General features: G+C 38.1%; 2 protein-coding genes and 1 long non-coding RNA gene across 5 annotated transcripts; 1 reads left to right on the top strand and 2 right to left on the bottom strand.

Annotated features, from left to right (window-relative positions):
* The first annotated feature begins 30 nt into the window (after positions 1-30).
* Positions 31-3,147, top strand: LOC18587529 (GroES-like zinc-binding alcohol dehydrogenase family protein). The gene is made up of 6 exons (XM_007011349.3): positions 31-444; positions 598-706; positions 794-885; positions 1,002-1,260; positions 2,017-2,160; positions 2,797-3,147. The coding sequence occupies exons 1-6, from the start codon at positions 89-91 to the stop codon at positions 2,890-2,892; spliced, it is 1,056 nt and encodes a 351-aa protein (XP_007011411.3). The 5' UTR covers positions 31-88; the 3' UTR covers positions 2,893-3,147.
* Positions 3,148-3,892: 745 nt separating this feature from the next.
* ATG18C (autophagy-like protein) lies at positions 3,893-7,228 on the bottom strand. Of its 3 annotated transcripts, XM_007011343.3 has the most exons (5): positions 7,083-7,228; positions 5,928-6,943; positions 5,327-5,585; positions 4,940-5,063; positions 3,893-4,203 (listed from the first exon to the last, which is right to left on the bottom strand). In XM_007011343.3, the coding sequence occupies exons 2-5, from the start codon at positions 6,684-6,686 to the stop codon at positions 4,110-4,112; spliced, it is 1,236 nt and encodes a 411-aa protein (XP_007011405.1). In that variant the 5' UTR covers positions 6,687-6,943; positions 7,083-7,228; the 3' UTR covers positions 3,893-4,109. The 3 variants fall into 3 exon arrangements, with proteins under 3 accessions (XP_007011405.1, XP_017984562.1, XP_088666857.1); XM_018129073.2 differs by having other exon boundaries at positions 5,928-7,228; XM_088810731.1 differs by having other exon boundaries at positions 4,940-4,985; positions 5,928-7,228.
* A 2,175-nt stretch (positions 7,229-9,403) lies between these two features.
* On the bottom strand, positions 9,404-11,755 carry LOC108663778 (uncharacterized). The gene is made up of 2 exons (XR_001929810.2): positions 9,823-11,755; positions 9,404-9,706 (listed from the first exon to the last, which is right to left on the bottom strand). It is a non-coding gene; the product is annotated as an uncharacterized LOC108663778 (long non-coding RNA).
* Positions 11,756-14,472: the final 2,717 nt, after the last annotated feature.

The following is a 14,472-nucleotide window of genomic DNA, read 5'->3' as shown; positions in this document are numbered from 1 at the left end:
TGTCGTTAAAAACAGAAGCCAACGAGCCATCAAAGGTGCAGCCTTTCCGTGCATTAAAAATTTGGGAGGAAAAGTTAAAAAAAGAAAAATGGAAGCTTTGTTGTGCAGGAGATTGGGTGATCCAGCATCCTCTGCCCCAGACGGCAATAATCCCGAATCGTCGCCCATCGTGGTGAGCAGAAACCATCCGATCCCAGATCTGGACTCTCCAACAGCAGTGAGAGTCAAAGTGAAAGCCACCAGCTTGAACTACGCCAATTACCTGCAGATACTGGGCAAGTACCAGGAGAAGCCTCCCCTCCCTTTCATCCCAGGCTCCGATTATGCTGGCACTGTCGATGCCGTGGGCCCCGCCGTCACCAAGTTCAAGGTGGGGGACCGCGTCTGCTCCTTTGCCTCCTTAGGCTCCTACGCCACCTTCATCGTCCAGGACCAATCCCACCTGTCCGTCCATGCTTATTTTCTCGCTGTATTGTTATTAATATTATTACGATATTCTCATTTCTCATCAATCAATATATTTGAAAAGAAAAAAGTTTTCTTTTCTCATGTCAAAATAGAAGACTGAAGTTATTAATGCTGTTTCTTTTCTCTTAGGTTTGGAGTGCCGAAAGGGTGTGATCTGGTGGCAGCTGCTGCACTCCCTGTTGCCTTTGGGACCTCACATGTAGCCCTTGTTCACAGGGCTAACTTGACCTCTTCTCAGGCAGCTCCTTTAATTTCATTTATTATTTTTCTTTCTAGTGTATGTTTTCAACTCTTTAGTTATAAATATTTCTACTAGTAATTACAGGTATTGCTGGTTCTTGGTGCCGCTGGAGGCGTTGGCGTTGCTGCTGTTCAAATTGGCAAGGTTTGCGGCGCAGTTGTCATTGCTGTTGCTAGGTGCCTCCTTTTTCTTTCCAATTCTTTTCCCAACTACCCATCACTCTACATTCTTTATATTTACTGCTAGCATTGCCCTTCTTATTATTCATGTGAAGTATTGCTATCAATTTCAGGGGGGCTGAAAAGGTGCAGTTTTTGAAGTCCTTGGGTGTTGATCATGTGGTAGACTTGAGTAATCAGCATGTAACCGCAAGTGTCAAGGAGTTCCTCAAGTCAAGGAACCTCAAAGGGGTTGACGTTCTCTATGATCCTGTTGGTGGCAAACTTACAAAGGAGACTATGAAGCTCTTGAATTGGGGTGCTCAAATTCTTGTCATTGGATTTGCCAGTGGAGAAATCCCTGTCATCCCAGCTAATATCACTCTTGTTAAGGTACTTGACCTTTTCTCTTTCTTGTCAAATTGATGCATCACGAACTACACTATGCTACCTTCATTTCCCCTCTAATTTCCTTGTGCTGCTTTAGTTAGCATTGTTTCCCTGTTGGGCTTTTATAATGAGAAGACAGCACTGAATAGACCATCTCACTTAATCATGTGTACATTGGAAAAGAACCAAGGAAGATTGACCTGCTGATATTTATGTGCCTCATGTCACCTTTCCTGATATTACTTTTTGAACTGTATGATATTGTTATATTCATTCCTCTGGCCAAAGATGGTCTTCTTACATATATATATATATATATATATATATATATTCAGTTGATGTTATTGAAGATCATAAACAGATAATGTATATAAATAAAATATGCAAATGAGTTGAAATCTGTGGAATTGTGATACCAACTGTGTTTTTGTGTATAACAATATAGGTTTTGGGGCTGTAGTTTGAATATCTGATTAATTTATTGAGGTCTGCACGTAGAGGCTTTCAGTTAGCATGCAAAATAAGTGCCTACCCTCCGGCATAAATGAACGAAAACTTTCTCAAAATATTTATGATAGACAGATAAATAATTTGTACTTGACAGTGTTAACTACAGCTTTAATGTAGCAGAGGTAGGTGGTCAACGTCATGTGATGAAGGTTAGTAGTCAATTTTAATGCTAAACTAGTTAGTACAGTCCACCTACTCATTATTTGTTGCTTGTCTTGAATGGCCTTCTCACGCATCTATCTTGTGCAGAACTGGACTGTGCATGGGCTCTACTGGGGTAGCTACAGAACACATCGACCAGCTGTGCTTGAGGATTCCATCCGGGAGTTACTCTCCTGGGTGGAAAGGGGCTTGATCACCATTCACATTTCTCATATTTACAGCCTATCAGAGGTTAGGAGCTCCCACCAGTCTTCTCATTTTTCCCCTTTTATGATATATCCTTTCATTCTTTGGTTAAATAAAGCTCCAATCCATCAAGGGAAACTATAGGTGAAAGATATTGAGAAGGCATTTGAAAATTGATGTCTTAAACCACAAAGCTCTGACACAAGCAGAGTGGTCCTGCTGAAAGCCAGTTTAGCCTATGCTTAGAATCCAAGCATGGTGCCTGCAGCCTTGTGCCCACCCAAATATTATTCAATGTATTCATCTCAATAGATTGGCATCCTGACCCTAGAGTTGCTCACTATGGGGCAGACAGATGAATGCCCTTCTAATTTCCCAGGACTATCATAAATCTTACAACTTCATGCAGAAAATCGGCAAATTGATTTTTGGTGAGAATTTGTGACCCCTAGATGCGTAATTTACTTTTGGTCCTAAGTCTTTTACAGGACTCACCGAAAGCCTGTAGTCTGTTATAACATAACTTACGATGGGTGCTGCATGGACAAGAGATTTATTGATTTCTTCGATTTTATATTTACCTTCTCATTTAGGAGATGATATGAAATTTTTACTGTTGTAGGTGTAGTTTCTACTTTCGTATTGGAATATCTGAGCTCATTGATTACTTGTCTTTGACAGGCCAACCATGCATTCTCCGCAATTAAAGATAGAAAAGCAATTGGGAAAGTGATGATTGCGTTTGATGATCTGGGAAGTGCAAGATCAAAGCTTTAAGTGATTAGGATTTAGCTGAAGCAGAAGAATGTTGTCCATTCTCAAGCTCAAAAATCAGAATCCTTTCTTGTTCCAGACACACAAGTATGCAATTGATTTCCAAATAATACAAAAAATGAAAAAAAATAGAGAAGGTAGTAAATTTCCAAGCTTGGCTGTATTAAGTGTTCAAAACTGAATGCATCTATTGTATCATAACAGTTCAATGAGCAGATGCTCTTAGGAGGGTGATAATGAATGGCATTTCTTTGTGTACTTTTAGTTTTGTTATCACCTGTTATAGACTCTACTCTGGAGTACCGCAGGAGAACACTGAACATGTTCAATATTTTTGTCAAACGGTGATTTCTAAGCCTCCATAAATAAAGATGAGGCAAAGTCATGACAGATTTGCCAGTGGTCTTCCTCCAAGAAAGAGGACATCAGATTTAGTCTTTCATGGACAAATAGTCCTCAGTGCCCAAGCAAGATCATACTTTGCTTGTTTAAGATGCACCTAACAGATAAACTTGGCATCTGTTTTCTCGAAGTAGAGTAGTGCTTACAGCACAAACAGACTCTAAAATCTTAGCATGAAAGATCAGACTGCAACCATTATCATCGTTCCTGGCAAGAACCAATTCCAACCAATTCAGGTTATCACCATCTCTCTCGTTTACATATGAACATGGCCACTCATGAAAGCTCTATCAAGTTCCGAGGTACTGAGCAAGTGTCATATTGAACCATATGCCTCGCAGCTGCAGACCGCCAAGGGTGGTACCTCATTCCACAGCATGTTTCCGGAGGAAGTCTGGGCATCAAGCTATTGGAGAATGTAAGCTACCGTGCAAAATAATCAGTGTTCAAGGGTCAGAGATTATTTGGAGCCAGACCATGAAAGAGTAGGAGGTGCCTCCTTGTTCGTTCATAAATATATTTTTCAGTAAATCAATTATTTGATATAAAGCTGCTAATTTACCAGGAAATTTACACTCAATGCAAGCTTTATAGTTCAATATACAAGGAAATTTGGCTCTGATATAAAGCAACTTTAATCCAGTGCAACATTTGCCGCTACCAGCAATTTATTACCATTTACAAGTAACTGGCACAGCAATTTCTTGCACATTATACAGTAAGAACCATCATTCGAAGTAAGATTTTAAGATATGTACAAGTGACAGATATTGAGGGTCCATGTTTACAAGTTTAGAAGCATCTGTTTGGGTGCAGTTCTATCTAGGCCGGCTATCGGTTTTCAGAAAACGGACATATTCCTGCTGCATCATCTCTCCTCCATGCACAGGGTCAAAACTGCACCTGTAGAAACTGACAATAAGAAAAGGTATTAGACGCAGTGGGAAATTCCCAAATTGACTAAGGAAAGAAGGCAGGGGGAAAGTAAAAGGAGAAATATCTACTGCTGTGAAGTTCAGATTCTTTCTCAAAAAAAGCTCAAAACCCATGTGTGCGTGTGTGTCTATGTTGTATGTATGCATGTTTTTGCTTGGTATGCTACTGAAGTTCAGTATCCAAGATTAAACATGAATATAGCATTTCCACAACCTCACTCCACAACTTCATAAGAAATTAAATGAGTACATCATAAGAGTTGTTAAAATGCTTTCACTAAAACAGGCGCACATTCGAAGCTGACAAGAAACAGGGAAAACGCGGGCACCCCAGGGATTATTGCAGAGATTAGAACAAATTTACATGCAGATGTTATTCTGATTATCAGTCAGAGACATCCAGAATTCGTTGACGAGAGAACTAGCATTCTAAATTTATATATCGCAGTCAGAAAATAATTATGCAGACTGTTTTGAATGAGGTCCAAGAGGTGATACTAAAAGGTGGTGTAAAGGGTCCAAGGTTTTTCCATACCTTAATTATGTAAGCTAACAATAGTAAGGCCAAGAACACTTAATTAAAATAACTTTTTAAACCTTATGTTGCATCACATTAGTTACTCAATTTCAATAGGACATCAAGCACAACTCCTCTCTCATGATCCAGGAACTATATTTGAATGGTTTTCAAGAGATTAAGGTGATAAAAATACCTCGCATCCATGCCAACAACAATAACAGTGTTTTGAGATCCAAATGCTGCAATAAATTGGGTATCTTCAGGTAAGTGAAACTGAGCAAATGACCATTCAGAGCTAAAATACTTCGGTAAAACCCCTGGAAAAACATCAGAAAGTTGAGATGTTTAAAGAAGCAAACATGAGGCTTTTAACTAACATAAAAGCAACCAACCAAATTCTCCCCTCATCCTCATCATGATACATCAGATCTCATATAAAGTTTACAGATCTTGCTACTTATTGACAACATATAAAATTGATTTTTATTGGAATTTAACAAAATGAGTTACATGCAATTCTGTCTTATCACAATAACAGCACACCTGCATACAAACTATAACGGAAAATTGTACTTATTACCTCTCATAAAGGACAATGACGAACCAGGATTAGCACCAGTGCTTGGAGATATAAGCGAATCAAGTGAAGTTGAAGAATTCTGATGAAATATTGCTGGACCTTGGACAGAAGATGGTTGACAAGATGAATCCTCCCCAAAAACTCTAACTCGAAGATTAAATATATGAACAGTGCCCTTGTCACTCGACACAGCCAACCATTGGACATTTGGTGAGAGGGCAATGCTATAAATATCTGCTCTGTCTACTCCTCTTCGTACCTACATTGACAGTAACTATAAGAGCCTAAATTGCAGAGAAAGTGAGTGGAGATGAGTATGATGTTGTTTGACAATATAAAGGTAAAGAGCAAAAAAACTTCATGATGCCTCCATGAAAGAAGAAATGGGAAAATGAAAAAGGGGAAGAGGGGAGGTTAAATGTTTACTCAAACTTCAAAATGCAAAATGGAAATAGACAAAGCTTGACATAACAATGTTTTCCCCTTGAATATACATTATTTAACACCATAGAAATATAAGCATATAGTGATTGATTCATATATTCTCGAACAAAATGAGGAAAATGTTAGCAGAAAACAGAACCATGGTCCAGCAGTGTACCTCTTGTAAGCGAGTTCCATCCATTGTGTTGAATATTCTTACCAAGGTGCCCCTAGTACTAGCAGTTGCAAGAAGTAGACCATCCAACGTCAAGGTGAGGCAGGCAATATGAGAATCATGAGCATTAATTAGTTTCATCATATTAAGACCAAAGTGTTCAACTCGAACCTGCCCTCGATGAAGACCAGGACAAGCCAATACAGATGTATTGGAATGGTGAGAAAGGCAACAGAGTCCCCTAGGATTGGCCAAAGTCTCAATTTGATGAAGAAGCTTGAGATCCATAAAACTGTAAACATATATCTTGTGCTCCAGAACCACAACAATGCGATCTCGTCTCAATTTGACAGCACGAACATCAGACCTAAATGCAAATTCACCAATGCAGCGGCTCTGATGATCATCCCAGATTATAACTTTGTTTGAAGGGTACTGGGAATTGGAGCCCCCGCCAACAAGTGCCAAAATGTTGCAGCGGAAGAGCATTTCAACAATTTTGAAACCCCCGCTTTTGAGATCCCGTCTAAAGGTTTCCTTAAAGGGTTCGCAATTATAAATTCGAAAACCCCGGGACGTGCCAGCCGCAAAGCAGCCATAATCCTGGTTCCATGACACAGAAAGTAACTCTGTCTGGTCAATGTCAGGCAAATCGTGGTGGGTAAAGGAGGAAGGATCACCTCCGCCAGAAAAGGGGGGTTGAGGAGGTTCAATGGAAGGCGTTGGAAGGAAAGATGGAGATGTGGAGAGCGTTGAAGTCATGTGGGAATTGGCGTAAGTGGAACTGTTTGAATAAAAAAGTCTCTCCAATTCAGGAATTAGTAGTACTATTTATATTCATAGCACAGCAAAGGTGGTAGAGAAGGCTCTGGCAGTGCCACCAATAAGCATGTGAATGACTGCTGACGATGATAATGATGGAATTAGAATCTTTGAATGGCAAGCTGTACAACAAGAATCCACCAATGGAGATAACCGGAAATTTGAATTTAATTCATTAACAGCTTGCTCGCTCTTAACTAATGCCAAAGGAGGAACAGCAGCAGCAGATGAGAGATAGTAGATAAATTCAGCAAGCCAATTCGAAAACGAAAATGAATGCAAAAATTCAGCATCAAGACTGAAGATTGTAAAAAGATTTCTGAAACCAAAACCCACCGATTCGGAAAGGAAATAGTGATCAAATCCGCAAGACAAATTCTGGGTTTAGATCTGATTCCCTGCAGCCAACGCCAGATACCGCTACGTATACGCCTTCTTCCTTCTTCTTCTGTCCTCCATTTCTTGGATTACCGTATTAGGAAAAGGAAAACTTGAAAATGTCGGTTTCCTTTGATTTAATTTAGCAAATGTCACCGTTGGGCCAAGCTGGCGCAAACTAACAACTCAAAGCCCACTTATTGCTTTGAGGAAAAGACCAAAGCCCATTCAACACCAGTAGCCATCAAAACGGCCCAGCCCAGCTCTACAACTTTTATTTTCTTAAAAAACACAAAGCAAAATTAATACCAATTTCCCTCTCTAAATATTTATCTTTTTAATTTTTATGAATATTAAGATTAAATTTTTAATTTTGATATATTTTATATTAAAATTTAAAAATCCTTATAATATAAACTATTAATGTTTTATAATATGAGAAATTTTCTAAAAAAAATCATCAGAATAACAATATCATGTGTTTTAAAAAATAAAAGAGATCAAAGGAGTAGTAATAATATTTAATTTATGAGTTTTGTAGCAAAAAAAAAATCCCATCACCAATAATAATACTCGCATATAACTAAAATAAAGTAATAATTTTTACTTTGTTCATTTTATTGTCCATCTTTTTAAAATGTCTCCAAATGAAATCTTTTTTTCTTTTTTATATTATAAAATTATTGTTGATAATTTTTTTACATTTTCATATTTATATTACAAAAAAAAAATCAAATTTTAATGTAAAATAAATCAAAATCAAAACTTTGGATTTAATATCTGAGAGAATATTATGATTTCTTTTTCTTCCCCTTGATGCTTTGGGGGTGGATAGGATAGATAATATCTACAAATTAAACTTATCATACCATTCAGATAATAATAATAAAAATTACAATCACACCCAAATAATCTTGAATAAAAAATTAATCCAACACATCGTAACATAAAATTGAACAAAAAAAATATACATACTCGAAATTTCCAACATCTCGGTAATTTTATAAAATCGAAAATTAAATCCCGATTTAACTCCGTGTACATGTTTAAAACCTTGAGACTATAAAATCAAAAAATAAATCCCGATTTAACTCCGTGTACATGTTTAAAACCTTGGGACTCATTGGTGGAGGAAAAGTGAGAATAAAAATTGCCGACAATTAGATTCCACAAGTTGCAAAGTTTGGGACAAGAGCTGGATTTGGGAGGGGCTTGTACTGTGGGGAGTGGGGACCAAACTCAAACTGATTCCAAACCAGCAAAACAACCAGACATGTTTTAAAAGTGACGAGAAAATCTACTTCAAACTATAATAAATAAATATCCCAACATCTCTTTTCAACTCAAAATGGTGGCTGTAAAACCAAACTATGGATCCAGGGGCCACTCATCCTCCTGCCTGCTCACCAGCTATGGCTGTGAACCCAAACGGGGAGGATGGATGTGCAGGTTTTGATTTCATTCATTCATTCGTTCGTGCTCTTGGGGGCTGGATGCTGGTTTCCAAAACAGGAACCTCAGCCAGGAGATGCACTCACCCATATTTGGTAACCAAATGATCACGAGCCCCCATGTGTTCACCTCCCATTTATGTTCCCAATAAGATGATGATGATGATGATGATGATGTGTCATGTATGCACCCAGTGTGCCAACCATGTTCATCATCAACATGGTTATTATTAATGCATGGCATGGGGTGTCTGTAAATGTAAAGCATCAGCATGCAAATGCAATGCAAGTTTAAACAAAGACAGAAACCAACCAAAGCCGTTTGGATGTTTCAATTGCATAAAATAATGGAATTCCAATTTCTGGGCACAGTTTTTCAGATGTGAAGATAAAAGAAAACTGGGTTCCAAATGTACTTCCCCTCCTCGGTAACCAAAACCAACACCAGAGCTTTCAAGCTTTGAAAGCATATATATAAATATATAATATTTTAATCTCAATCTGTACTTTGAAACACACATAACTAGTCACAAAAGCAGGATGTTTCTGCAACTTTTGAAATCAAACAGGTTTTCCGATGAGCCATACCTACTTTACCACACCCACTACTGGTTGCAACCTACTACCTGGCTGTTTGTCAAATTTCGAGGCCTCTCAAACCTGGTCATGCATTTTAGAAAGCACTGAAACACACTTACAAGCAAACACATGCCAACACGTGCACCAAACTGTACACTGTCTGGACGAAAACACAAATGCGAATTTTATGAACGAATTAATGCTAGTGACATGCAGTAGTGAAGAGAAACCAATATTTACTTACACATGTTCTCTCGGTAACATGATCAGTTAGCTTTAACAGCTCTTGTGGAGCATTCATAGTTTTCGTCAAACATGGGGCTGACTTCCCTTCAACAAATTAAATTTAAAACTACTACTAGTGCAGGAATCAGGGAAAGGCCAATACATGCAAGGTTCACTTTTCTTAATTTGTCTGCCAATAAAAAGGAAAAAGGAAAGGGGGCGGAGACTGGAGGCGCCTGTCAATAATGGACCCTGCAAGCCATGCCAACTAACCATTTCCATTTGATAAGCGAGATGGCCTGTGCTACGCTCCATACTTTGGTTTTCCTGTCCAGTAAAAAGTACCAAGTGAGTAACTCTAAGCATTTACGCCATGTCAGAGATGTACCAACTCTTTGAGCAGTCATGTCATTGATAATTGAACCCAGTTTTGTGTTACTTACAATAAGGAACAAACTAGTCGATGATGATATGAATTAGCCAAGTATCGATGGGAACCTGATCATTCGTCTGATAAGGAGGTGAAAGATGAAAATATCTCTTTCTCAAGGAGAATTTGCAATTTGAGACGAGTAGTAGAAACACTATAAATGGTCACAACAGATGGTATATTTTGTAGAGTTAGTGTATAAATGAGGGTAACAGAAAGAAGGAGCTCCCTTCAGTCCAAGCACGGAGAAAGAGGGATGCAAAATCATCTCCCGCATCATTCACACAATCACAGTAGCAAAAACACCAATCCATTTTCTACTGAGTGCTTGAATGAATGAGTCGGCAGCTAATTCAACCCCCTTGTTCCCATCCGTGAGTGGGCTGAAGGAAGCTCTCTCATGCTATTTCTCTTACATTCAGCATCTTCCTAGCTCATTTCACTAACAAAAGAAACTAACCTCCCAAATCCAAAGATAATACCAATCAATGTAGCCAATCTAATTGTGCACTACACGATAATACCATGTTTTCAACCAGCTGCTAATGCCCAAAGTTCGGTTCAGGCGGCATAATGACAAATGCAAAAACTTGTTCATGATTAAATCAGTTTGGTTATCTGTCTTTTAAGTTTCTTCATCAACAAGTACAAGTTTGAGCTTATTTAAGCTCGACAGAAATTGTCAAACATTGACATCGCGTTGAGGGGGGGAAATGGAAAACACAAATATGGAATGCAAGTTTTGTCATTCTAGACTTGAGGAACCAATTGATGACCAAGAGGGTAGCTAGGGTGAAAGAGAATGTGAACAACCCACTCAACCAACAGACAGAAGAGAGTGATGGAAGGTGAAACGAACTCATGATAGAGAAGAGAGTGGTGTTGGGAGTTTCTCCTTACCTGGTCTTAAAAACAGCAGGCTTAAGTATTGAATTCATTGAATAAACAAGATCCTTGATTACCCTTTTATCATCCCATTCCAAAACATTATCAAGAAGAACTGCAAACACTTCACATGAATTTTAGTGTTTTCTTCAAAATCTAAAACTATGATCATACTCGAAACATCCAAAAGTTACTAACCATACATGTGTGTATGTGTGTGCAGTTAGAACATTAAGAATACATATACAGCTTCACACACAGAGCAAAACAAGGACAAACAAACTCTAAAGCAAACAAATTTTGGTCTTTGAGAGCTTAAAAAAAGATTACTGGAAAAAGGGGGGAAAAATGAAAACCCATCCTCCACCCACCGTCTAGGTCAATTAGAACTTGAAGGATACAATAGAAGCTAAGAGATCAGATAGAACTTACTGTTACAGCTGCAAGGCAATGTGCATAAGTCTAGACTAATGGAGTTATGGAGTACAAAGGAAGTATTCGGAAGAGGGAAAGGAAAAACAACCTGACAGACCTTGAGGAATTAACCTTACCCTGGAAAAATTTTGACAGACAGGCATCACAGAAAACCATTTTCCCCTTGGGATGAGATAAAAGTGAATAAGTAGTAGTAGGCATGATCTAATCATGAAGAGCATATTAACATAATTGGAAAAAAAGAAATGAAACCAAGAAAAAGTAAAACTAAAGTGTGATTCATCCTAACCGCTAAAAGAAAATAAAAAAATTACTACTAACATTCATAGAGGTACATGTGTTGTGCTGGTGAAGTGAAACCCTAAATTTGAAGTGACACAGTGCTTAAAACCCTAAATTTTAAAAAAAAACCCATAAATGAATAGTAAATTAAAAAAAAAGAAAAAGAAAATTAATGGCAGTGGAGTGCGGGGAGCAAAACAAGGAAAAAGGAAGCAAGAGAGAAGTGCAGAGAAGGTCGAGTATGTTTGAAGAAAACACAAAGGAGTCAAGTCATAAAGAAGAAAATGAGAATGGACTGTGCAGGAAATAAGGAAGAGAGGGTGAGGTTTTATTTCTTAGGCAAAGGGAAATGATGGGTCATTGTCGTCATGAGAGTCAGAGACAGGAAAGCGACTCTAGATCTTAACATATCTAACGAGGGGGGGCTAGAGGGAGAGCTTTTCTTTTCTTTTTCTTTCTTTTTCTGTTTAAATGCTTATATAAACCTACTACTACACCTTGTAAATAATTGTACATGTCTTGTGTTTTTTTTAATGTGTTTCAGGGGTTTTTTTGCAGCAGATGATGTGAAGAGAAATGAAATCAAAGGATGGAAAAGCAAAGCACACAGTAGACTCTCTCTCTCTCTCTCTCTCTCTCTCCCTGTCTGCCTCTCTTTCATCATCCATACATTTTACTAACTCTTTCACTTTCACTTGGTGAATGGATGAATACGTCAGGGAGTGATGGGGGCAGCAGACAGTAGTGTGAAAATATACCGGTGTCTTTGTTTGTTGGGTTAAACTTTGACTCTAGTTAATGCTTTTCCCTCAAACCCGACAATCCATCTTCCTCTCTCTCTCTCTCTCTCTCTCTTTCTTCATCCCCACTTCTCACTTGCTTTCAACAGCTACCACACTGCTCCTCTTTTTTACCATCCATTCTCCTTTCTTGCAATGCAACTGAGATGACCATGATTGAACTGCATTTCATTCTCAGTTCAACGAAATCCCAAACATTTGATGCAACAAAGATGGCAGCTAACATGCACTGTTCCCTTCCTTCTGATGTTCAATATCATTTCCCTTTATTAAAAAGAAAAGAAAAATCCCATGACAAAATGATTGAATCACATAGCCTCTTTAGTCATTGTGTAATCTAATCACTATAGACATGAAACAGCTTTTCATCCTTTTTACCATATACAGCCTACAACAAGTCTAAGAGCTATTTTTTTAACAGGAAAGCTGTATTATTTTGATCTTTGTTTTCTTCCTCCATGAATAAACAAAATGTTGGAAATCCACCTTTTTCGATTACTTTTGGTGACAAAAGATAATAAAACTGAAAACCCCTTTTTTCCCATTTCTTTAATCAAAACTATATGAGCTTTTGATATCATTCAACTATTTGTTATCAGACTCTCAATGATTGTATAGAATTAATTATGTTGATATACACATGTGTAGGAATCCATTTCCCTAAATCAAACAAGACATGTAGATAAACACTTCAGGTAATTTATGAGCCTGTTTATATGCCAAATTAAGCTTTGAAAAATGTAGTAAACAGGAGAGATACTAATATCAACCATGAGAAGAAAACTAGATGAGTTTACAAAATTTCTTTGCTTTAAAGGAAAAGAGAGAGAGAGAGAGAAGAAAAAGAGTGTTAATTTGAAATGCAGGTACTTTCAGGCTCCTGTCCCATGGCTTGTGGAGACCAAGATTTATACAGATAAATGGATGAATATATATATATATATATATATATACATATATATATATATATTGTAGCTATAAAAGTATATATTGATGATAATTGAGATGAAATATAATGTGCTTGGGGTGAAGTAGGTGCAGAAGAGTCATAGCACATAGTATAGAGAAGTATATTGCTTTTAGACAGCAAATTGCACATTTTTGTCCTGAAGCTCTGAAAATGTCACAGAACTTCAAGTGCCAAAAGAAAGTCCTTTTTTTTTCCTGTACCCTCCTCTGCATCAGAGAGCTAGTGCTTTGGTGGAGACCACTCCTAGATACCTGCATTTGCTAGTCTTATTTGCCATCATCATACCATTGATGCTAAAAGGAACTTTTCAAAGGTATCAACCCTGTGCAAAATCCTGCAATCTTGCTTGGGGTTGGGTCCTTCAAACGCAGCGATAAGGTGGAACACACAGACTCATGGCCATTTTGTTTGCTAATCAGCCCTAACTCCTTAAGTAAGCGTCCACGTTCCACTCCCTCTGCTATAATTTCTGACAAATAGATACAATCCATGAATTGAATCCTCATCCTGACTCCTCCAACTTTAGCCATTCATAGCTGGCCCCGCGGCATAGTGTGGAATGGTAGGAGATGAGCGAGGGTGGGAAGTGGGACATATGGACTGAATAAAGATCACCATCTATGTTAACAATAGAGTACTTTGCTTTTTCCCTCCCAATTGTGATACATTTTTTATGAATGGAGAGAAGGAAGAACCCACAAAAATAGAAAGAGTTTATGTAGTGATAGTGATTGTTTCAGCATCAAATCCCACATGCGGGATGCAATTAATGCTTGTGGAATGGAACAGATCAAAATGCTTTCTGGAGAAAGAGCTCATTCTTCAAGAAAAACAGAAGAAAATGGTGCAATCAAGCAAGCAAGCAACACAAAAGTGTAAATCTCACTCTGGGTTTGGATTGTACATGTGAAAAAACAAACAAGAAGATAGCAGCAGATGAGAGTAACAAGAATGCAAAACGTAATTGGTCAATGTTTCTGCAAAGCAGGAAGGCAGTGTGCAGGCTCGAGGGTTGAAGAGTTGAGCAACCGGGAATGAATATGTCGCCCTGAGTGCCAGCATGCACTTGCAAGACTACGACCTTTTATTGTGTGCCAGATCCATATGTCAAATGGAATATCACCAGTTGTGCAATTTATTCCAACAACTGGCAGCACTCCACTAGGGGGAACACTAGGAATTTCAAGGGACCACAAACCATTGATGCAAGACTATGATTTCCTCATAATAATTGATCTTCTTACACCAGCTGCTTGTCTCTATGCAAATATATATTGCACCAGATTAAAAT

The sequence above is a fragment of the Theobroma cacao genome, chromosome 10, assembly GCF_053813885.1.
Source record: "Theobroma cacao isolate CCN51 chromosome 10, ASM5381388v1, whole genome shotgun sequence".
Classification (NCBI taxonomy): domain Eukaryota; kingdom Viridiplantae; phylum Streptophyta; class Magnoliopsida; order Malvales; family Malvaceae; genus Theobroma; species Theobroma cacao.
The sequence above is the reverse complement of the archived record's forward strand: the minus strand, read 5'-3'. Positions and strand labels throughout refer to the sequence as shown.